Raw genomic sequence first — 26,253 nt, 5'->3', positions numbered from 1 at the left:
GCAATCTCTATTTTAAGAGATATGTACTTGGTATGATGTATAAGCTTCAGGCTTGTCATAAAAGATGCTGAAATTTGAACAATGCTGATTTCATATTACATCCCCAGTTCACAGTTGGCTTTGTAATTCATGTACATTTTTAACACGATTAGCGTTCGGTCCAGAATGACAAAGATCTGGAAACTTACTTTTAATTTCACAGGCTACTGCATCACATTGAAGAAATATTCCATAGGCTGTTTCCTAGCAGGTGAACAAACATACTTCTGGAAAACTGTGTGTACGCTCTTGCTTTGGCACCGACTCACGCAACTAAACAAACCTGAACTACTGCTACTAGGTTGGCTAACAAGTGCAACCACGGATCATACATATAGACATAAACCAAACTCAGCACACATCCTTAATATGCATTTACTAGTGTTAAAAAAATCTCCATAGACAGAATCCATTTCCTTTCATTATTGTGTGACTCATTTTATTTCCTTTGTAACACTTGGCAAAAGGCAAAATAATGGGTTTTCAGCTATCAACAATTAAGCTAGCTTGATTACTTTATGGAAGTTTTAAACAGCTAAATGTCAATGCAACAAAAATGTCATTAACTATATTTTCTTACAAAATTACACTGTTTCCCTAATTCAACCCATTTATTTAACATTTTTCCTAAAAATAATCCAAGCTATTAAAAAAACTATTTTTAAAAAGGCATAGAAGAGGGACCCCAGTTCGAGTCCTGGCTGCTCCGCTTTCAGATCCCTGCTTCTGGCCTGGGAAAGCATCAGATGGCCCAAAGCCTTGGACACTGCACCCATGTGGGAGACCTAGCGGACAGGATCCTTGCTTTGGATCGGCTCAGCTGTGGCCACTGTGGCCATCGTGGCCGTTGTGGCCATGCGGGGAGTGAACCAGCAGACAGAAGATCTTCCTGTTTCTCCGTGTAGGTAGGTCTTTCCAATAAAAATGAATAAATCATACAAAAAGAAGGCATAGAAGATTTTTGAAACAAAATAGCAAAATTACATTGGGGAAAAGTATCAGATCAATGAAACTCTTTTTTTGATGTTTGTACTGTGTATGCCGGGGTTGACATCATGGCACAGAGGCTTAAGCTGCTGCCTGGGATGCTGGCATCCCATGGGAGTGCTTGTCTGATTCCAGCTCTGTACTCCCAGACCTTGGGAAGCAGCAGCAGAAAGCTCAAGTGGGCAGACCCAGACGGACTTCCTGGTTCAGTCAACCAACAGAGCTCACTATCTCTGACACCCTGCCTTTCAAACAAATCTTAAAAACAGAACAAATACACTAGACGTGTGAATTATCAGTCCTATTTGTTACATTCATTTTTTTCCCCTCTGAATGTATTTGCACTGAATTTTTTTCCAGTAAATGACATACTTTCTTTTACTTAAAAAAGAAAAAAAGACACAAGGCAAATAATACTGAATAACAAAAATAAAGGGGGTGCTCCTTAAATTTTATTATTAGATTGAACTACATGAAATTATTGGTATGCTTTTGACCTATAAAACTGCATCATGGTTCAAACTAATAGACTAGGAAAAAAATTACCACACATGTTACGGTTTCATTAATATTAACAATTATTTATTAGAAATATCTATACAATTCCAGGCTCACAGAATTGCATAAGAAATCTGTAGTTAAGTAACCCAAATTTAACTAGTCCAGGTTAGATAGTAAAAGGACACAGTAATGAAGTCAGAGGACACAGCTGGGATTTATTAGAAATCACACTTCCCCACTGTACAACTGTAACAACATGGGGAAAATCAGTTGGGGGGTGGGAGAGTCTCAGGCTCCATGAAATTGTATCATAAAATTCAAAAACTCAAAATAAAAATTAAAAAAAATTTACACCTTCCAATGTGTCAATCTAGTTTTGAAAGAAAATCTGACGAGTAGGCAGTGAACTCACCAAGCAGGTATCTGCTTCCTTCTCGACTTCTCTGTGTCTGCTGCCTTAGAACAATGTCAGCCCCTCAGGAAGGAGGCTACTCGGACACCCGCCAAAGCTAGCTCGGAGCTTCCCACTGAACTTGATTTTACAGTTAATATCACAACATACATTTCCCATTCACACATAAGGCACAGTTTGGAGAATTTTTTACCCATATCTTAGCAATCTCACAATACAAGGAATAATAAAGGTACATTTTGTATGTGGTTTGTGTAAATTTATAGGAACAATAAGAACATACTCCTACAAATAAATGCACTAAAAAAAATCTTACAATCTTCTACTCATAAATTATTTATGAAGTCACTAAGTATTTATATTTAATTGAACATTCAATAAAATCTTGAAGCCTAATCATGAATAATTACCAAACCTTATGGGCTATGAAGTGGCTTGCCTACTCAGTAGATTGTACTGCTTTTTCCAGCTTTTCAAGTGTCCGTGTAGTTTAGAGTTTCATGGGGAATCTTATTAAGTTTCTGATTTAGTAGATCTGAAGTGAGACCTCAGAGTAATACAGAATTCCCAGCCCACTGACTATCAAGGTACTAAATAATTAAGAACCATAGATCTGCATGGCTACATTTTGGTATCTGGAGCTAATGAGCATAACAATTAAAAAAAAAAGATTCATGTCCAAATTAAAGGAGAGTGTACTGAATTAAATGTACAAGACAAGTGTTTTCTCAAAATGAATGCTTTAACTCTTAAATACATGTTTTGTTGAATTTGAGGATCAAAATATTTCTAGCAATAAAATGGAAGTTATATTGTAAGTGACTTAATATCTATCTGTATATATCTGATATATACCATTCACATACACAATATAGTCAATCTATATAAAAATTCTTGCACAGGAATCACATTAATTTGATTCTTCTGGTGTCTCACATATTCCAGTCCCTCGTTTTTATGCATTCAGACATGGTCTTGAAACTCAACTCAGTTTCAAAGCAGAATAAAGCTAGTAAGCTCAGCTTAATAACAACAGATGTGCTTTTTTGAACAAACAAAAACACATTATTCAAACTTCATTACCTTGAATTTGAGAACCGCATCTGAGGCACGGTGCCTTTCCAGCTGAAAAGGAAGCACCTTGGTGGCTCAGCTTACATTCAAGCTGCTAAAACTCCTATGAAAGGAGGCTCAGCCACACTGCATGGGATTCGAAAGCTTCATTTTCAGGGAAGACATTCTCTAAAGCAATTCTCAAACTAACCTCTCAATTGACAGACTATGGCAGAGCCTGAAGTTAAAAAAGGTGTTCCTCTAATTCATATGCAAACTAATTAAAATATATATACAGTCATCTAAAAAGACACATATAGGAAGACATATATAGGAAACCAGAACCCAGATTCCTATCTCACTTTTTAAGGAATCTTTCTAAACAAAATAGACTTTAAAAGTCTAATAATTGAATATATTTTATAGTTTGAGGTCTTACCTAAGCTTACATTTTCATTAAATTACAATAAAGGCTCTGTCCTTAACTTAAGAAGCACAAATGCATGTATTTGACAGAAGTTCTGTCAAAATCAAAAGCACATTTCATATAAACTACATGCTAAATTACTCCTAACTTTATCATTTAAGTTTCCAGAGTTCTTTGTGTAGAAACCCACTAAGTTCAGAATACATGTATTCCTTTTAAAACACAAAGTAGCATAAGAAATACACTATGTGGTAGATTATATATTAAAAAGTGAGGTGGGGGAAAAATACAGAAAAGGAAAAAAAATGAATGGCTCCAACAAAATTGATCACATTGTTGCAAGGACAGACGTGGACACGCAGCAATCTCGTTCTTTGTCTCACAAAGAAAAATTTTCATGTGTACAAAGTATGATTTTGCAAAGTATGATTTATTTTAGGAAAGAAAGAGGGCTGCTGTTTAGTGACAGGAGGGGGCTCCAAGGAAAAGACCCGGGGAACTGGTGGAAATGGTGTCTTCTTCGCACCATCTCAAGGAAGTTACTTCAAAGGATGAAGGAGATAACGTTTATTTGCACTGGGCAGTGATGCTGACCGCCTTGCTCAGAAACATCGGGGAGCCTCGTGGCTTCTCCATCCTGAGAATCAGCGGATACTAAGGCGCTATTGCTTTGACAGTGACCCTGGGAGGAGGTTAGTGTGGCCAAGTCTCCTAGCTTTCCAAGTGACACAGCTCTAAGACACGGGGCGATGCTTGATTCTGTGCTTTTGTTCTGTCTCCAGCAGCAGAAAGCGTTCCAGGCAGGAAATAGGGGAGAGCCCCATTTTTACATTTTAAAGGATAATTTTACCAGGGAGAAGCACAAGTTTATATTTTACAGATAACTTCACCAGGGACGAGAGACCCTAACTGAATACCATGTCTGACTCCTCACACAACATTAACATTCAATCCAATAAAAATCCTACATTTTTAAGTAAAACTGTAAATAAATCACTGATCCCATAATTAAAATTCAAAATTTATGTTGTGTCTAAATTAGATTATCAAAACTACACAAAAAACATTCCCTATTTTTTTCTTTTTAAAGATTTATTTATTTTTATTGAAAAGTCAGATATACAGAGATTAGAAGAGATAGAGTTTCTCTTCCGTCCGAAATGACCACAGTCCCCAAGTGACCACAAATGGCTGGAGCTGAGCCAATCTGAAGCCAGGAGCCAGGAGCTTCTTTTGGGTCTCCCACACCGGTACACGTTTCCAAAGCCTTAGGCCATCCTCGATTGCTTTCCCAGGCCACAGGCAGGGAGCTGGATGGGAAGCGGGGCTGCCAGAATTAGAACCGGTGCGAACAGGGGATCCCGAGAGTGCAAGGCAAGGACCTTAACCACTACACTATCGCGCCGGGCCCAACATTTCCTATTTCTTATGATTACCATCCTAGCAATGATTATCTGAGCATATAATTATCATTTTTGATGTGAAAACTAAGGTCTGATTAAAAATATTTTTTACTATTATGTGATTAAAAATATTTCAATGTACTATATTTTAAAAATTGAAAAAATTTTAAGAGCAAAATGAAACCTCTATTAAAACTGAAAAACTGAGATTGAAATATCCATTTTAAGAGGTAACAATTCAAAATAATGATATATTGAAAAGGTCCTTAACACAATGTAGTAGTTAAAATACTGGAGCATTTAGAATTTGACTTTTGGACCCAATCTGTTATATCGAAGGTAGTGTTTTATTTATTCTTTCATTTATCCCTTACATGGGAAAATGTGTTTTTTTCAGAGGCGGGTTAAAAAAAACCCAGTATTGCTACATGAAGCCTTACCAGTTCCCGAGCACTCCCTGCATACTGTCCTTTGCAAGAAATGACACATGTGGCATGGCAATCAGCACACACTGCGTGAGAGACCTTGGCTACAGCAGAGGGCGGCTCACGGCACTAGCGTGACAGCTGCTCTTAAATTACGTCCTTGAGACTTCACACAATGAGTTTATTATTATTTTCCATGATACAAATTTATAGGAATAGAATTTCCCTTTCTGCCCACTCCCCTTCCTCCCTTCCCATTTTTTCCTCCTGCCACGTCCCTAATATTATCACGGCAGTACAGTCTTTCAGGAACAGTTACAAGTCTAACATTCTGCTATTTAATACAGACTTCTACAAAACACTTTCTGCAACGTTCTGTCACAACTATATACAAAAATTCACATCACAGATTTCTCTTGTCAAACACCAAAAGCAAAAGCTTCGAGAATACTATGAAATAAAAACTATTTATTAGAAAAACTGATATTTACTCGTGAGTCTAGCAGTATTCTTTTTCTATTACAAAATAAAAATATTTAGTCGATTTACCTGTCATAAGTAACTTAAATTTTATACAAAAATTTAACTAACCAACATCCTAAATATTTAGGCTAAAGTATTTCTTAATCATGTGCAAATATTGCTAAAAGTTTTTTAAAATCCAACAATTTCTACTATATTTCAGGTGAACAATCTACACTATAGGTAACACTAAATGTTTAATCAATATGTTATTTGTGCTCAAATTCAATCAGTATTAGTGTAGGCTTAGTCATGTGCTAGTTTTTTAAGACCAAATCAAGATTTTTTAAGGTCATGGGCCCAGCGGCGTGGCCTAGCGGCTAAAGTCCTTGCCTTGAACGCCCTGGGATCCCAGCAGCTCCACTTCCCATCCAGCGCCCTGCTTGTGGCCCGGGAAAGCAGTCAAGGACGGCCCAAAGCCATGGGACCCTGCACCTGTGTGGGAGACCTGGAGGAAGCTTCTAGATCCTGGCTTTGGATCGGCTGATGCTATGGGCATAGCATCGGCCGTTGCTCTCACTTGGGGAGTGAATTACCGGATGGAAGATCTTCCTCTCTGTCTCTCCTCCTCTCTGTATATTTGACTTTCCAATAAATAAATAAATCTTAAAACAAAATAAAATAGGGCCAGGCGCGGTGGCACAGTGGTTAAGGTCCTTGCCTTGCACGCCCGGGATCCCATATGGGCACCGGTTCTATCCCGGCAGCCCCACTTCCCTTCCAGTTCCCTGCCTGTGGCCCGGAAAGCAGTCGAGGACGGCCCAAAGCTTTGGGACCCTGCACCCGCGTGGGAGACCCGGAAGAGGCTCCTGGCTACAGACGGGCATAGTATCAGCCGTTGTGCTCACTTGGGGAGTGAATCATCGGATGGAAGATCTTCCTCTCTGTGTCTCCTCTCTGTATATCCGCCTTTCCAATAAAAAATAATAAAAATAAATCTTTAAAAAAAATAATAATTAAAAAAAAAAAGATTTTTCAAGGTGTTAAGAGTAGTTGGGGGTCTGGTATGACAGCCTAGTGGTTAAAGTCTTTGCCTTGCCTATATCGGGATCCTATATGGGCAGCGGTTCTAATCCCGGTGGCCCTGCTTCCTTCTAGCTCCCTGCTTGTGTTCTGGGAAAGCAGCGGAGGACAACCCAAAACCTTGGGATCCTGCACCTGTGTGGGAGACCTGGAAGCAACTCCTGGCTCATGGCATCGGATTGGCGCAGCTCTGGCCTTTGCGGCCACTTGCAGAGTGAATCAGCGCATGGAAAATCTCCCTCTCTGTCTCTCCCTCTCTGTCCCTCTCTGTATATCTGGATTTCCAATAAAAATAAATAAATCTTTAAAAAGAAAAAAGAGCAGCTGGGAAAAGTTGTGTGGGTCAACAAAAGATACTTTTAGGCCAATTCTTAACTAATTTTTCTACTCATAATGCAGTGCTTTTCATCTTAAGCACTTGGCATGTCTATTTAAAAAAAATAAATTGTGAGAACAGATAAAACAGTAAATGCTTTCATTTAAATCTCACAAAAATCTATAGGTGGGTAGGTTTACTACCCCGCTGTACAGATGAGGAATAAAATCACCAAGTGGTAACTCATCCAAGGTTACATAGCTAAAATGGTAGACCAGGCATTTAAACTCAAGCACAGTGGTTTCTGGAATCCAAATATTTCACAACTAACCAGATTACTAGGACCCATCTACACTCAGTAAATCAAGGCCCTCAAGACGAGACTTAGTAACTGTTTCAAATAAGGGCATTAAATTCTTTGTATCCTGTGGAAAGTTTGAGAACCAATGAGGTAACTATTAGGAAAACATGGCACAAACACATTCATCCTTTTACAGTTTACAAGAGAAAAATTTAACCTGCCATTTGAATGGCTACAGAGCGTACTGTAGTTAGGGGCAGGCTGCCGACTTCTTGCGCTAACATACGGGTACTAGGACTACGCAGCATGGATCCTGGACAATGCTGGGGAGGGAACAACCGCATGCGCATTAAAATTTTCTTTAATCTCTTCATTTCGTTTTCCAAGCATTTTGTGAAGTATACTTATAGTTATCCACCAATGATTTATTTTCAGCAAGATATTTTACAATGGGTAATACCAATCTCCTAGCCAAATATTTTAATAAAGTCTTTCTAATGTTTAGCACCAGAAATGCAAAACATATTGGCAAAATGAGCAATGTGCACAATCCGAGGTGCTAAACAAACAGCATATTGCTACAACTTCTGGGAAGAAAGACCTGTGCTTCTTTATAATAGTAACAGTCTTCTGATACATACACAATTTGCAATTAAATTTACAAGATTCATAAAATATTGAGATAACTCTAAGTTTTACAATTTTCAAAGCTTACTAATAATTAATAGCTACCTCCTAACATATTAATGAGCTGATTTGAAGCAAACATATGCTAATTTTCTTTATGAGCAATGTGATGGTACTCACATTGTAAATAAGGTATAAAAATCAATGTTGTTGGGCCAAGTTCAGTAGCCTAGTGGCCCAAGTCCTTGCTCTGCACTCTCTAGGATCCCATATGGGCTCCAGTCCTAAAACTGGTAGCCCTGCTTCCCGCCCAGCTCCCTGCTTGTGGCCTGGGAAAGCAGTGGGGGACAGCCCAAAGCCCTGAGACTCTGCACCCACATGGGCGACCCGGAAGAAGCCCCTGACTCCTGGCTTCAGCTCAGCTCCAGCCATTGTGGTCATGTAGGGAGTAAATCAGTGGACAGAAGATCTTCCTCTCTGTCTCTCCTCTCTGTACATCTGACTTTCCAATAAAAATAAATAAATCTTAAAAAAAAATCAATACTGTCACGAGATTATCTCCTGCCTCTAACCAGACACATACAGTCTCTTTTTCTTTCTCACTGTGTCAGGAAGGGGAACTTACTTAGAAAATTTTTTTAAACAGCTCAATCTAGCAAAGCATGTACCTTGACTTAAAGTTTCCCTGTGACAGGCAGTTAATCACTGACTAAAAGTCTCACTTCAGACAGTCTCCTTCCAACTTGCTTGACCATACAGTCCACAGTGAAAATATACAATACACGCCACTGTGCAGACATGCAGCAGTGAAATGCAAGTCTCATGAAATCATGTATGACCACATGTTACTTTATGTGACACTTTTTTTTTCACTCAAAAGAGTGGCCATGCAAACCATTAAGTTTAATTCACGCCTTATTAATGAATACTACCTGTAACAACAACAACAAAAACAAACCACACACCAAAAACACACTATCTTTGTAGCCTACGTTATTTATTAAGCATTAAAGCCCATTCAGCAATATCGATATGAAGAACATACTGGAAACGGGCCAGGTTTGCCCTCAGCTCTGTTTCCTGGACTAGAGTTCTGCGGGGTCAAAGCAATGCAGGGAAACAGGAAGGGGTGCCGGCCAGCAGTGGGAGCGCGGCAATGTTACCGCACTAAGCATGCCGCGAGGAACTGTAAACAAGGACTCTAAAACATAAAACCACAATTTAAACTGTAACCAAGACTAAATTCAAAAAATTAGAGAAATGTTAATAATGTATCCTAAGAATGTCATTAAAAAATCCCAAAATACTGAGAAAAACACGTTTTTTTTTTTTCAGTTAATATAAAAATACTCATCGAAAAAGTGCTCATTTTATGAAGTTGTGACTTTACCCAGAAGGATTTTTACTTAAAATAAGTACACCAACATTTTTTGGATTTATATAATTGTTAAAGTCACAATATCTTACTAATATCTCATAATTATTTTCATTTCTACTTGAAACAAATTCACTTGGACATTACTTTTATCTTTAGCAGTTAAGTATGAGATACATTTACACAAAGAAAATCTTCAAGAAAATATTATTTGTCAAAGAAAAAAAATCTTTTGAATATGCAGAAGACAAATATTATTTAATAAGGGTAAGACTTCTAGTTTTTAGTGTAAGTTACAAACAGGACAGAGACATACAATTATTTTTACTTTACCTAAATTCTTTTTTTAACCTAGAAACTTGTAAAGACAATCTAGATTAACCTTAATATTATCTCTAAAGTTCCTATGTAGCTGCAAGTTGAGAGATTTTTTTCAAGTTTATTAAACTCACCATTTCAAGAGTTTCCAAGTAAATGAAAACAGATAATCTAGCCAATATTACAGCATATATAAATTTTGATTTGTTCTTGGAAGATTGCTTTTACATATTTGCTTTTATGTTTACATAAAGAAGATATATTCATTTCTATTTAACTACAAAACTTAATTCAGGCACTCAAAAAATACAAAAGCATTTTACAGTTGAGGCAAAGACAGGTAAATAAACTGTGAAATATTAATGGATCAAATCTTGGCTACATTTGTATTTGCAGGGAAAAAAAGGCACTGTTGGTAACACTTCATGTTGCGGTACTTTGGAATTCAGCCCATCTCTCTAGGAATGACATAAACATTGGAAACACAAACTAAGAAATTCTGGGATAAAGTGAAATCATTTACCTGAAATTCTGGGACAGTCGGTGACTTTGTGACAGTTTTCCTCTTCTTTGTGATTGCCTTTTTAGATATGGATTTTTTTCCTTTCGAGATTAAAAAAGAAAAGTTTTATAATGGTGTTTATAGCACTTCATTAGCAGAAACCAAATTACATACAGCCTTGAAAGTTAAATTACAACTAACAGATGGCTGTGAGTGAGTCAAATAACGCTGAATCAAAACAAGCAAACATTAAAGTGTAACTACCTGTAACAGACATTAACAAATTCTCTTCCATTTATACACGAATCAAACTATTACATCATCCAAGGTGTTGTATACTTTTATAATTTACTGCAGTGAGAGTAAACAAAAAGAGAAGATGACATTGCTACTGTTCAGTTACAATCTATTTTCACAACTTAAAATGGGACTACTCAGGGAAAAAGCTTATTTTACAATGACTTACGTGGTCAGGAGCTTGCATAATAACTATACTTGAAGTTACCGTCTCTAGCCAACCCGATGCGAAAACCCCCACAGTGGTTTAGAGTAAACAGTTCCTTGAGCTCTGCACACAGCGAATGGACTGCCTTTGGCAACATCCACCATGCAAAGTTTTCAAAGAAGGCAAACATCTCCCTGTAACTACACCTAGTAATTTACGCAATCAGAAATCATTATGGGGAAAAATCCCATAGTTGTAAGTCCATTTACAGTATATACTGACGTGTAAACCCTCTGTGTTTAACTTGACTGAAGGGATACACACATGGATAAAACTGCAATTTTTACTGAATAGCAAATGCTTTTTACCATTTGTAACAAACACTAAATCACTATATAATTCATGTGGAGAAATTTGTCTCCCAGAAGCTTCCAATCTATGGAAGAACATAAAGCATTACCTGGAAATACTTCTATGTTAATTTTAGTTTACAAATATTGGTAGGCTAAAATCCACTTACAAGTCACTCATTTTCCAAATGCCAAATTGAGTAAATAACTTTGTAATATGTAACCGTAATACGTGTTTAAATTTTTTTTTCCTGAACAAAATATGTTACTGCGTAAGAGATGTCAATTTGACTTGCAATCTCTCATTTAGCGAGACTGACACAATTCCTGTTTACGATGCTGCTACTTTCTAGTAAAAAAAGAAAAAAGATTTACTTATTTTTATTTGAAAGGCAGACTTTAGAGAGACAAGAAGAAAGCTTTCATCCTCTGGTTCACTCCCCAAACGGCTGCAGTCACTGGATTTGGACTGGTCTGAAGCCAGGAAGCCGCAGGTTTGGACATGTTCTAGGTTCTTCCACAAGGACACAGGAGCCCAAGGATGTGGGCCATCTTTCACTGACATCCCAGGTACACTAGCAGAAAGCTGGAGCCAAGGTGGAGAACATGCACCCATGATGCAGCAACTTTGGCAGAGGCTTAGCTTGCTAGGTCTCCGCGCTGGCCCAATTCCACACCTTTTTAACATATCACAGAACTGTAACTTAGATGATTCCTAATTTTTTATTCAAAATGCACATCTACAATGAATGAGCTATAATTCTCAGCTTACTGTGCTTCACAATGGTTTTATTATCTTGTTTTAATAAGCACCAACTTACTGTCATTTGCTTTCATATTATAATAATTCAACAAAAATTTCTTTCCTCACCAGTGTTATTTGCTTCTTCGCTTACACTGGCCGGGTAACAGAATTAGATGTCTACAAAATGGGTAATTAGATGGGCTGCTTACATAGGTAATACTCATAGAGAAGTGATTCAATTCTTCTTCCTGTATTAGTTAGTAACTGATTTCCAAACTGAATGCCATAAATAATGTCAAAGGGATCCATGAATCTGAATGTCAGAATATCTTTCCCCTATATACTGTCTGTATCATTTCCTAAAAGTTCACAAGAAAAGATTCAATGAGATTGCTAAAAACAGCTTGGAGAAGAGGAAACTCTTCCCCTACCCTCCCATGCAGCACTGCTCTGATAGTCGCTTATAAACACATCAGAGGTTACCATCAATTCATTAAGTTCATATTGTTATTACACAGCACAAAATTTTCAGTTCTATTCAGAGGCCAGTCTATTTGAATGGATTAAGACGCTTAGGTGGTAATTGGATATTTCAGTTCATCATGTCACTCGGATGCTTACCCAGTACTGTTCCTGGATGTAGCATTGTGTGTGCTTTCAGCCTGAGTTCCAGAACAATCAGGGCTTGAACACACACAGTAACTAACTTACTACTCTGCAATGTCTTAAGCAATGGGTATAACAATGCTACCTATTTCATGATAACTCAGTTCTAATAAGCAAAAGGGATGTTCTGCTAGACTCACGGTAAGAACAACATATGAAAAGAATAGAAATACAAGAATCTCTCTTATTCTTCAAATTTGTTTTACTTGCTTCTAAACCTTATTTCTTGCTCACAGGCCCTCTGAGCCACCACTTTTATCATTACACTTTATCAGAGTATTGTAATTACATTTGCCTTTCTTACTATATAACAAATTCTTAGCAGATATGTTATTCACTGTTTTCACAGTATTTTAGTATTTCAGAGTAAATTCTGAGAGGCGCTCCTCAAAATACAAGTATTGCACTTTTCATCAGAAACTTCACCACTCTAGGAGTGGAAAATGGAAAGTAGGCACTTGTTCACAATTCTGAGAGCCCATCTGAGTTTGTTATAAAACACTGACAATGGCTAGATATTTAATAGCCTGCCAAGGAGTTTTACAACACGACCAAACAGTAAGAAAAGTAACATTTATTTTAAGCTTACTGTGTGTGGACACTTAATAAGATGATTTCTAAACTATTCAATTCCCCAAATGATCCTATTTTAATATGGGATAATTAAAGATCAAAAAGATGAATTAAGTACTCAACAGTCACACAGGAAGAAGGCACGAGAGCCAGGGCTTCTAACGCCAAAGTCCACACTCCTTCCACTACGGAATGCCACCTCGCAAAGGAACAGTTACCACTCACGGTGCCCACCAGGTGCCAGACTTGATGCACATTAGGTAGTTGTGCGTTGGCCATTCCAGTGTATTTTTAGAGAAATACAGCTAGGTACTGTAATTCATTTTTCACAGATAAAGAAACAAGCCATAAATAGATAAAGAAATTGATGGAGAATCTATAGTTAATACGAATTGCAGCATGTATGTGAAATCATATCAATTTCACTGCAAACTTGTGTTCTTTTTATGGTAAAATACTGAATTCTTACAAACTTTATGCAGGGTTGTAATCTGCTTCTGACTGACACACAGTATCTCTTTTAATTAGGTTAGATTTGGACATTGACTATTATTTAATTCCTTCGGTGTATAGTCTCAAAAAAAAAAAAAAACTTGAAGAATTGAAGTAGACATTGCCCGGCATTCTTTGGGGAAAAAAATCAGCATTAAATTTAATTAAATAATTTTTTCAAAGCAGAGCCTAGCAGGCCTGGCACTTGCCCCAGTGGTTAAAGACCTTGGTCAGGAAGCCCACAGGAGTGTCTGGGTCCCGATGACAGCTTCCTGTCTAGATGACAGCTTCCTGACTAGCGGGGTTCCTGGCAGCCATGTGGGGAGAATCCAGAATGAAGTTCTCAGTTCCAGGCTTCAGCCTCAGGAGCACACCTCCTTGGTCTGCCCTGCCCTCTGCCCCGCCCTCCTTGCAAATGCATATATGGGAGTGGCGGGGAGGGACAAGAGAGGAGGGTTTACTACAATATCATGCAATATTTATTTTTTGCATTTGCTTTTATTTTGGGACAAGACCCATTCAGGGTAGTTACAAACTGCCCCTCAGGTGGTTTTTATTCCCCTGCCTGCTGCTTACAGTCACAGCCTAGGCCTTCTCACTGCCCCAAGCCTGCACCTATACAACAGAATATAATTTTCTGATAGAGGATTGTGCCAAAGTCAGAAGTTAATTAAAAACCAGAATTTCAGAAGTCAAGTTTTAGCCTCACATAATTATTGAGTCTAAATTAGAATAGGTACAGAATGTGTGAACTTGTACCTGGAAAATACAAAAACAACCTGTATTAATAAACCTTAGTATCTAAAGTTGCAGAAATCCGCCCTAATGAAGCCTTCTTAAATACGCTATATACTTAACACAGCCTACAAAAACGATGCCCAGTGTGAGAGAACATTATTATACACTACGCAGTAATTGAGACACCAAACCCTCCAGTCTTTTAGAATCTGGAAAGCACCTTACTGGAGAAGGTGGTTACTCAGCATCCCAGTTGGCATTCCTCAGCCCACTGAACTACTCAAGCCACTTCTATTTCTGCATCTTCTGAGATGTTAAAATCACCTCCATACATTCCCTATTCCCTCAGCGCTTTCATTTAGAAACTTAGCAAGTGAGTGTAAGATAGTAACCACTGTTAACAGTAGGCATAATTAATCGGGGAAGTCACAGCACTAGAGTTTAAATCTAATCCTTATTTACTAGCATGCATTTTCTCTGATAACACTCACATTCTACGCTGGTTTCTGGAATGTTCTAGATTTTAAGTAATTTGATCTTAACATGGTTCATTTTTCTTCCATTCTTGCTTTTCAGAAAATTTGCTATCATACTGGCAATTACACAGTAACTACGGAACACAATCATGTTTCCCCTGGAATAGTCAATCAGTTACCAATCCCCTGCTTGTGGCCTGGCAAAGCCTTAAGGATGGCCTTAAGGTCGTGGGACCCTGCATCCACGTGCGAGACACTGAGGATGCTCCTGGCTCCTGCCTTTGGAACAGCTCAGCTTTAGTCTTTGTGGCCATTTTAAGAGTGAACCAGCAGGATGGAAGATCCTTCTTTCTGTCTCTGCTTCTCTCTGTAAATTTGACTTTCCAATAATAAATAAGTAAATCTTTTAAACAAACAAACATGCTCTGGTAATATTTTTTTAAGGCACTGGTAATTTTTAAAAAAGATCTATTTATTTATGGGCCCGGTGGCATGGCCTAGTGGCTAAAGTTCTTGCCCTGAACATGCCGGGATCCCAAATGGGTGCTAGTTCTAATCCCAGCAGCTCCACTTCCCATCCAGCTCCCTGCTTGTGGCCTGGGGAAGCACTCAAGGAAAGCCCAAAGCCTTGGGACCTTGCACCTGCGTGGGAGCAATGGAGGAGGTTCCTGGCTCCTGGCTTCGGATCATCGCAGCACTGGGCACTGTGGTCACTTGGGGCGTGAATCATTGGCTATATGATTATATCCAATGATTATATGATTATATCATTGGATATATATGGAAAGTCAGATATATACAGAGGAGGAGAGACAGAGAGGAAGATCTTCCGTCCAATGATTCACTTCTCAAGCAGCCTCAATGGCTGGAGCTGAGCCAATCTGAAGCCAAGAGCCCGGAGCGTCCTGTGGGTCTCCTGTGTGGGTCCAAGGTCCCAAGGTTTTTTGCCATCCTCAACTACCTTCCCAGGCCACAAGCAGGAAGCTGGATGGGAAGCAAGACTGCCAGGACATGAACCGGTGCCCCTATGGGATCCTGGCGTGTTCAAGGCAAGGACTTTAGCCACTAGGCTGTTGCACTAACCCCCTGGTAATGTTTTAAAAAATAGTTTACTTATTTGAAAGGCAAAGTAACAGAGAGCGAGAGAGTTGGGAGAAAACATCTTCCATCTGTAGTTCATCCCCAAAGTGACTGTACTGGCCAAGCCTGGGCTAAGCTGTAACCTGGATAAAGAACTCCATCCTGGTCTACCACGGAAGCCAGGTCCTCAAGGATTGGGCCCATTCGCTACACTCCCAGGCACAGCAGCAGGGAGCTGGACTGGATGCAGAGCAGCTGTGGCTCAAGGCACCCACATGGAGATGCAGCTGGAGTTCTGGCATCCTGGATCCAGCCTGGCCTACAAGGCTGATGGGTTGTTGGCAGAGTGAGCCAATGGATGACAGCTCTCTCTCCTGCTCTTTCAAGTGGACTAAATGAGCTTTCTCAAAACAGGATGAAAAGTAATTTTGGATTAAAAAAATGAGCAATGTGTTTTTAAAGAAGCAGCTTTCTTAAACCTCATTTTTTCAGAAAGTTATAATTGTGCTGATTTTTAAAAAGATTTCTTTTTAAGGCGGAGTTACAGAGGGAGAGACAGTGAGCTTCCTCTTCTTGTTCTCTCTCCTACTGGCAGCAAGCTCTGGAGTTGGGTCAGATCTCAGCCAGGAGCATCCTTCAGGTCAGCCATGTGGGTGGCAGGTGCCCAAGCACTTGGGCCATGGGTCAGATCTCAGCCAGGAGCATCCTTCAGGTCAGCCATGTGGGTGGCAGGTGCCCAAGCACTTGGGCCATGCTCTGCTGCTTTCCTACGCATCTGAGCAGGGAAATGGACTCACACAGGTGCCCATCTGGGCTTCCTGTACCGTAGGAAGAAACTTAACACTCAACACTGGTCACAAATTGTATCCTTGCCCCACCCCCACCAATACCTCATTTAATTACACCTCCATGCTTTTATCTTCCAATCTCCACTATTTTTCAAAGGCTTTCTTCCCCTATGAAACCTGATCACCACAGCACATACTCATTTTTCCTGTACTCGGCCTTTTTATATTCCATCTTTACCTATATTAACGGTTATTAAATTGAGATTATTTACCAACTTGAACCTTAGTTGCTTCAACTACAGGAGAGTAGGACTCAGTTTAGAAGGAGTGCCATAAAAAGTTCAGTTACAAATAATGACTCTGAGAGGGCAGTTAGAAAATGGTGGCTGACAGCGATGCTCGGCATGCTCCCACGCCCCACTGGTGTGGCTACGTTGGAGTCCCAGCTCTCCTTTAGACTCCAGCTTTCTCCTGATGTGCACTTGGAGAGCAGCACGCGATGGCTTAGGGCAGAGGTCCCTGCCACCAGCACGGACAACTGGATTGGGTTCTATGTCCCTGGCCTTGGTCTGGCCCAGCCCCAGCTGTTCAGGAACTTAGGAAGAAAGAATCTGATGGAAAGTATGTTTCTTTCTCTCTCCCTTTCAAGTAAATAAAAGTGAAAACGCCCTAAGTTTTTTTTTTTTTTAATAATTAATGCAACTTTATTACCCTTTCTATGTTTCATAAAAGTCCAAAGATTTTATTTTTTGGATTTTCAAAAATTTATTTGAGAGGGCAGATAGAGACAGAAACAAAGCTCAAATTTTGCTGGTTTATCCCCACTAACACCTACAAAAGAGGGGACCGGGCCAGGCTACTACACAAAGCTAGACACTTAATTCATGCTTCTCGTGGGAAGGGTAGGAACCCAACCACTCATGCTGCCTCCCCAGGCGTGTGTCCGCAGGAATCTGTAATCAGAGCCAGAGCTGCAGATCAGACACAAGTATTCAGGTATGGGACAAGGGAATATTAGCTACTGAAAATACCTTCATTTTCACAATTTCCAATTCACTTTTAACACATTAAAAACAAATTAGAAGCTCTAAGGGAATGCATCAAAATGTTGTATTTTTATTTATTTGAAAAGGAGAAAAAAAAAAAAAGAGAACGAAAGTGAGAGTGAGAGCACTCTTCTGCCTGCTGGGTCAACTCCCCAAATGCCCGCAACAGCTGCGGCCGGGCCAGGAGAAGCCAGGAGCCAGACACTCTGCATTTCCTCCTGGGCGGCAGGGACCCAGGACCGCAGCCCTCTTCGGCTGCCTCCCTTGTGCATTAGCAGGAAGCTGTACTGGAAGCAGAGATGTGAAACTTGATGTCATGGGCTGTAGACTACCCAAGAGGCTGCCGGACCCACTGCACCTTACTGCTTACGTGTTCTAATTCATTTCTGTCAGTACCGTCTGTTGTACATAATCTGTAACATTACAGTATTGAAAACAATCAAGATGTCCAACAAGCAGGTTTGATGAACTGCAAAATCAATCATTTTTAAAAATGAGGCCACAGCGTACTTTTATAGTGCACAGAAGTTCATGCTACTGCTCATGTTACTGTTACAAGGCATAAAAAAAACAAACTGTAAAATAATACGTATGATAAAGTCTATTAAAAAACATGCTTGCCTTGAAAAGGATATTCAGGGTTAACTGTCAAGATAAACACAACTGACAGCCGCAGTGCTAAGTGCAAGAAATGCAAAAACCAGAAACAATCCTGCAAAGGATGTGACAGAATACAGGGAGACAATGATGGAAACTTAGGAATAAATACAGATACAAAAATGTATTACATTTAGTTTGAAAAATGAGAAACACCTGGGGCTATAAGCATGCCGTAACACAGAAGTATTTAATCAGAAAGATAATGGGAGACACTTTGTTAGGGAAGTGATAACATAAGCATTCACAAAGTGATAAAGAAAATGCATTGGTTTTAAAAGATTTATTTTTATTATTTTTTCATTGGAAAGGCGGATATACAGAGAGAAGGAGAGACAGAGAGGAAGATCTTCCGTCCGATGATTCACTCCCCAAGTGAGCGCAACGGGCCGATGCTATGCCGATCCGAAGCCAGGAGCCTCTTCCGGGTCTCCCACGCGGGTGCAGGTTCCCAAAGCTTTGGGCCGTCCTCGACTGCTTTCCCAGGCCACAGGCAGGGAGCTGGAAGGGAAGCGGGGCTGCCAGGATCAGAACCGGCGCCCATATGGGATCCCGGGCGTGCAAGGCGAGGACCTTTAACCACTTGCGCCACCGTGCCGGGCCCAATGCATTGGTTTTAAAAGGGAAGAAATAAAACAAAGCCAATCAAAGGATAAGCTTTCTGTGCTTTGGGTCTGTCTCCTTTGACAAGTGATTTCCTCATTCTCAGTTTTGCCTGTTCTGCTTAAATAAAAAGCCTTCTGGAATTTTTTAATTTTGAGAATATGTCATCAGTGAAAAATTTTCCATGACCAGATATTCTTCTTATTTTATGTATTTAATAAAACATTTAAGAACATGAAGCAATGGGTATTGTAGTATTTCCACAGTCCTCTGTTTATAGTCTTTAGTGTGAAGAAACAAGCCTATATGACTAAAACTGAATTTTAAAAGAAAACAGGAAAAATTTCAATTTAAAAAAGTCATCAAAATGGAGCTCAGTAGTGTGGTAAAAAGCAGCATGTTAAACTATCCTAAGCAGCACCAGCATCCCATGGGGAGCTGGCTTGGGTCCCTGCTGCTCCACTTCCGATCCAGCTGTGGTAAGGTGCCTAGGAAGGTGGCACTGGAGAGCTCCCTGGGCAGCTGCAACCCACATGGCAGACGCAGAAGACATCCCTGGCTCCGGCCTGGCTCCGGCCTGGCTCCGGCCTGCCACTGTGGTCATCTGGGGAGTGAACCAACACATGGAAGATTTCTTTCTCTCTGTCTCTTCCTCTCTGTAATTTTTTCAAATAAACAAGTAAATCTTCAAAAAAACTTTAAAAATTAAAAAACGTATAATTTTGTATTTTAGAAACTAATATTTCAAGTGAGTTTGTCAAATCTACTAAGCTAAATAAATGCATCTTCAAAAAGCTTCATGGATTGCCTATCAAATTTACGAGGCTTACTTCTGAAAATTACCTTTTAAAAACTACAGCTCTGAACCCCGTAGCATAGTCTAGTGACTAAAATCCTCGCCCTGCATGCACTGGGATCCCATATGGACGCGTGTTCATGTCCCAGCTGCCGCACTTCACTTCCAGCTTCCTGCTTCTGGCCTGGGAAAGCAGTGGCCTTGGAATCCTGAACCTGCCTGCAGGGGAGACCTGGAGGAGGCTCCTGGCTCCTGGCTTCAGATCGGCTCGGCTCTAGCCATTGTGACCACTTCAGGAGTGAACCAGCAGATGGAAGAAGATCTTTGTTTCTCCTCTCTGTAAACCTGACATTTCAATGAAAAATAAATAAATCTTAAAAAGAAAGAAAACCTGCAGCTTTTCATTAAAAGGGGTCAATGCAGACCACCATGAAACTCTCAGTGCAAAAATGAAGCCTGGTTTTGGTAGTAAATTTTAGACTACTTCTCTATAACTGACATGCTATACACATGATTTAAAGCATACTTGATTGTGTTCGATGATTTAATTATAAAGCACAACCCCAACTGTATTGGTTACACAAAAGACTTATTTTCTTATTTGTAAAATTATAATTATCTTTGCTACTCAGGGAATTGAAACCCATAGGTAATAATGGTGAATTATACCTCAGAGAAGAATGACTTTTTACTTGATCAAGTAATTTTATAAACTTGATCATCTGCTTTTAATGTTGATAAATGTGACATAAATTAATTAAGAGATAACAGAAAAAATAAAAGTACTCAACCATTGAAGACTTTATAGGGTAATACACACACAGGTATTAGAATTCACCATGAAAAAGATTAGCAATTTTTTTTTTCAGACACAGTTTCTTGTCTTATTGCCTACCATGCTAACATTTTTCTCGGATATGCAAATATATAATGAAAAAATAGCGCTAAAATCTATGTGATAATAGGGAAAAACTGAGAACCACAGAGCTAACTAATTAGCCTTGAATTAGGTTATTTGCTGGGGTAGGCACTGTAGCACAATAAACGAAGCTGCGGCCTGGCGCACCCCGTGCCATATCAGTGCCAGCTCAAATCCTGGTTACTGTTCCCAATCCAGCTCGCCCAGTCATGATGGCCATGTTCAAGGATGACTCAAGTACTTGAGTTGACACCACCCACATGGGAGCCTGGGTGCTCCTGGCTCCAGCCAGCCCAGCCCGCTCCAGGTATTGTGCCCATTGCGGGAGTGGAACCAACAGATTTAAGACGACCACTTTCTCTCCACTTTCCAAACCAATCTTTCTTTCTTAAAACAGTTATTACCTACAAACTTCAGTCCCAAGAACGTTACTAGTGATTTGCCCTCTCAACCTTATGTCCTTAGCCTGGACAAAGCAATAAGTACTTACTACTTGTATGTAGAAAGAAGCATCAATTATGGGAAAAGTTGATCCAGGGAAATGTAAAATTTTCCATCATGATCAAGTGAGAATTAAATTCAGATTTAACGCACCAGAATTCTATGTTAGTATGTAAACTCTTTCTCTGATGCATGGACTTTATGTACCTACATCACACACACACACTCTCTCTCTCTCTCTCTCCATTCTGTCAGCCACAGCTCTCCTGAGGAATAACTGCAGGACAGTCTGAATCACGCTCAAGCTTGACTCGCCCCCGCTTGTTGGCTTACCAGATTTGTGCTTCTTATGTTTTGCCTTCTTTTTGATGATCAACAACTTATTCTGGATCTCAGGTTTGTAAGACTTGAATGCAAGAGAATGTAGACCTTCACGCTTCCTCTGTAAATTTTCATTCAAAACATCTTTCAATTTCTTTTTTTTCTTTTTCTTCTTTTTTGCTCTCATTTTGGTTAGCTTGAATTTCTTGTGGCTCTGCACTGACTGCTCTAACAGGATGTCGCGTACGATTTTGCGGCAGTTCATTTCTGGATGATCAACATGACTTCCGTTTACATGAATCTGGCAAGATTTAAGAGCATTTTCTTTCAATGGACTTGATTCAGTCCTCATTCTGGAAGCCTCATCATATTTTTCTTGATTTTCTATAAATCTTATTTCACCCGGACTGAGAGGCTCTCCAAAACTCGAAACTTCTCCTGGACTCCCTGGTCTCTCTAAATTTTCTTTACAGCAATTGCTTTTTTTAATTTCCTGAGGCCTGCGGACTCTAACTTCACAGCTGGATCTGACTTCCATTCCCACAGAAATGTCCTGATTATCCGAGGTCAATTTAGTAGGGCAGCAAGCAGGATCAAAATTCATGCCCTGTTCTTTTTTAAAGGCAGAGGGCAGGCCTTCTCTATAACATCTATGCTCTCCGTTACTTGTTCCAAGATATTCAAACTTCAATTTCTCCAGTTTCATCCGAGGTACTCTTTGTATTTTAATGGGCGGGACTGGGAACTCTGGGGCCTGGAAAGGTCTCTGTTTATAAATCCGTACATCCGCACCACAGAACTGCGGGAAGTGCACATAGGCGTTCTCCAAACAATCGTAGCCAAGGATCACTTCTCTGCATTCATGGATGGGCTGCCCAAGCACTGCATCTTGAACTTCCTTCTGTGTTTCATACACAAAGTCACAAAGGCCCTTAAGTAACCACACTTTTTGGTAGAATGGCAGTTCATGGAAAGGTTTTTCTTCCAATGGATTAACTTCTCCAAGAACTCTGAAGAACTGAGGACACAGCCCAAGCTTTTCAGCACAGTTGTCAGGATTGTCAGTCTGCCCGACAGCCGTGTACCACTGCTGTACCTTGCGCCTTAGGGCGGCTTCCCAGGCTCTATAAGGCAAAGTAGGTCTGCGGTGTAAGGTAGGTCTGCGATGGGGAGGACTTAACAGAGAAGTCATTATTTTAGATAAAAAAGCATTGCATTGAGGCATCAGAAGACAACGTTCCAATTCATAAAAGACTATTTCTGGCAAATTTAGAATGTGTTGGGCTAAACAAAGGAAATGCCCAATAGCTGGAATTTCCCACATGTTCTCCATACAAGTTGGAGCTGCTTGGGCTAGAAGTTTTCTTTCCCATTCTTCTATTTCCTTCTGACTAGCCTCTTCTGCTTCTTTTCTTTCCTGCTCCCGAAGCCTAAAGAAAATTTGATAAACTATTATTAAACTTGACAGTACCATTAAACACAAAACTCTGCGACTGTTATATTTATCTTCAGCCATCATGGCACAAGCTTTCTCCTGTTCTCAATACTAACACCAAGTACTCCATGAAAAGTCTCACTTTCTTCCAGATGAATAAATACATGTATCACTTCACTCCAAAGCTTACTGATACATATTACTGACATCATTGTTCAAGGTCAAACTTCAAATAATAATACGTAACAACTTTCTTAACAAAAGCAAAGTGGAATTGATTATATAATAATTTCTGGAAGTAATACAACTTCATCAAAGAGATGTACAGATGTTATATCTATTGATCTTTTAACTCCAATTCTAGAAAGTTATACCAAGGAAGGGACGCGTGTTGTTACACAGTGGATTAGGGCAGTGCAGAGGACCCAGCTGACACTGATCAGGAGTTCTAGTCTGAGGCCCAGATGCTCTGCTTCTGACTCGGTTCCCTGCTACTGTACCTGGGAAAGCAGCCAAAGATGACCCAAGTGCCTGGGCCCCTGCATCCAGGAAGAAGACCAGGAAGAACGTCCTGACTGCAACCTGGCCAAGCAATGTGTTCTTAGTATTAGCCCCATTTTACTGATGATAGCAATTTGTTCAAAGAGGTTTAGGCAACCTGTTCGACCTGCCGAAGGACATAGAGCTAGCAAAGGAACATAAGCACCGCACAGACGTGCCTGCCTGGCTTCTCCCCAGCCTTGGCCCAGCTCTCTCCACCCACATTTACTCATATCACATCTTCACTCTCTCCATGCTAGTCAAATTTGTGGTGGGAAGAACAACTTGAATAACCCTATTAATTCAAATAAAAAGTTTGGGGCTTTAATATGCCATTTTGACTGCAGGATTCCTTATTTTTCATACCTCCAACTGGCTAATCCTCCACCTACAAGCACCAACAAGTGCTGGTTTGTGTCCTGGCTGCTCCAACTCTTTGCCTGTGGGCTGGGAAAGCAGTGGAAGATGGCCAAAAGCCTTGGGACCCTGCACCCATATGGGAGACCCAAAAGAAGCTCCTGGCTCCTGAAAAGTTGAGCTCCAGCTTTTGCGGCCATTTGAGGAGTGGAATATCTTTCTCTGTTTCTCTTCTCTGTAAATTCTGCCTTAGCAGTGGGAATCATTCATTCATTCATTCCATTATGATTCAACCACTGTTGACTCAAGTCATAAATCAGACTTTTAGAGTATGTGAGAGAGGAGAGAAAACCTATATGCAAATGACTTCAAGGGTGTCTAGCAACTCCAGATTGTCATCAACTTTTCAAAAGGCTTTTTCGTATAGCCTCGAGGCTGTGTGCAGGAGCAGCCCTAAAATGCCCCAGAACAGAACCTTTATCATCCATACCTAACAGATTCTATTTAGACTAAAAATAAGAAAGATAGAGCTATCACCTCAATGTGGGAAATAAAGCTGCAGCCTGCAATGCAAGGTCAAGTCCTGACTCTTCCACTTTTGATCCAGCTCCTTGCTAATGTGCCTCAGAAGCCAACAGAAATTGTCCCAAATGGTTGGGCCCCATCATCCATGTGGGAGACCCAGAAGAATCTCCTGGTGCCTGTTTCAGTCCAGCCCAGTTCCAGTCATTGTAGCCATTTGGGGAGTGAAACAGGGGATGGAAGAGTGCTGTAGCTCACTCTTTCTCCCTTTTTCTCTCTTTTACCTCCCCTTCTCCCTGTAGCTCTTTCAAGTAAATAAATCTTTCTTTGTTTTAGATTTACTGATGTTTATTGAAAAGGCAGATTTACAGAGAGAAGGAAAGATAGAACAAGATCTTTCATTCACTGGTTCACCCCCCAAGGGGCTGATAAATTCCAGCAGATAGTCTACACTCCTAGTCTAACACTAGAAATGCAAGTAGGGGTATCCACTACACCACACAGGCAGAAACACTATAAGGTATTATGGGCGAGGCTATGCTAACAGACAACTTAAGAGAAACAGGTAGTATTAAACATAAAACACATACAAATTAATTAACACAAAAAGAATGAAAATTAAGTAATCCTTCATCTACTAAAGAAGCTATTTTGTTAAAAATCTTTCCACATATAGAAAAGCTGTGATTATCTACATGGTTCACTGCAAGAATCCAGCTAAAAAAAAACAACCCTTCAGTTAATGAAATCATAAATGAATATAATGAACACATATTAAAGAAGCAAAAAAAATTTTTTTTTAAAGGAAAGTGGGTAGGATGTTATCAAAACCGTCGAGGCAGATCTGACTTCTGGAAATGAAAATGTCAAAGTAAAAACTGAAGTAAAGTGTGTAGGTCATATAAGCTAGCTGCACACAAGAAAGAAAAGGTGAAGAAATTTCAATGAATTCAGTGCAAAAAGACAAGAAATGAAATGGAAGGAAGAGTTACAATGATCAATGGAGAAGAAACCAGAATCTAACGTAAAAATCAGCTTTTTGTAGAAATAATGGCTAAGAATTTTTTCCAGAACTAATAAACATAAATCCTTAGGAAAATCACTTAATGGGCAAAAAATATTTCAGGACTATAAGCCTAAGATTCTCTACTGTTGCTTGTATATACCAGGAAGATAGAAAGTCCAGAGCAGTTTTCTATTCTCAACATCAAATTAAAATAAGAATAAAATATTCTCGAAAGTAAATTAAAACATGTTTTTTTCCCCCAAAGAAATATGGTTACGGTAGTGCCTAGTACTAGGGGTCACCAAAACAGGTAGAAAGATACCTAAAAAAGCAAAAATGAAACCAAACCAAACCAACCAAAACCCAAAGCCGGGGATGCCGGAAGCAATGCAGAAAGGACAAACCCTGAGGACACACCAGCTGTCCTGCCAGAGCACAGTGCTGTGGATCTCTGCAGAGGCCAAGCAGTGACAGCCAGTGCTCAGGTAGGAAGATGAAAGGGGAAGTGGAGTACATGAAATAACGCCTACGGGCTTATTTTTGCCTAAAGCGGTAGTAAGTAACGGATGAGTGATAATGGTAATTTCAGGAACTATTTACTCTTTTGAAGAATCTACAGAAGGGTGAGAAGATGACTTCCTGAGGCTTTCAGAGGAGGTTAGTATAAGAACCAGAAATATGTGTGGTAAACTAAGATTAACACTGATTTGTTGCTCTAGCAAGAACAAGAAAACCAGGAAATACACATCCGCTTTCTGAGTCAAGATGCTACAATGGCCACATTCATGAAATGAGATGCTGAAACCCACGGGTACCGTCTACTCGAGCACTGCCACCCACACTGCTACTCCCCAGAAACTGTATTTCACAGGAAGATGATAAAATCTAGCCTTGGACTACACAGAGGTGTGCAGAGGAAAAGCAGAGTACGTACCTGGTGTAGGTAAGGCCAAACCTCTCCCCTGAGACATTACAGTGAACAGAGAATGGGAACCTGTCCAGGAGTCCTGAGCTAATACATAGAAT

At 39.9% G+C, this 26,253-nt stretch overlaps 1 protein-coding gene across 1 annotated transcript in view; it reads right to left on the bottom strand.

Annotated features, from left to right (window-relative positions):
• The window catches only part of KIAA2026 (KIAA2026 ortholog), a 74,665-nt gene that overhangs the window by 23,561 nt on the left and 24,851 nt on the right, over nucleotides 1-26,253 (bottom strand). The window contains exons 3-4 of the mRNA XM_040988757.1: nucleotides 21,380-22,797; nucleotides 10,253-10,332 (exon numbers count right to left, since the gene is read on the bottom strand). Coding sequence (XP_040844691.1) covers nucleotides 10,253-10,332; nucleotides 21,380-22,797 — 1,498 coding nt within the window. The remainder of the gene's footprint in view (nucleotides 1-10,252; nucleotides 10,333-21,379; nucleotides 22,798-26,253) is intronic.

The sequence above is a fragment of the Ochotona curzoniae genome, unplaced genomic scaffold, assembly GCF_017591425.1.
Source record: "Ochotona curzoniae isolate NIBS_2020 unplaced genomic scaffold, NIBS_Ocur_1.0 contig_50, whole genome shotgun sequence".
In the NCBI taxonomy this organism is placed as follows: Eukaryota; Metazoa; Chordata; class Mammalia; order Lagomorpha; family Ochotonidae; genus Ochotona; species Ochotona curzoniae.
The sequence above is the reverse complement of the archived record's forward strand: the minus strand, read 5'-3'. Positions and strand labels throughout refer to the sequence as shown.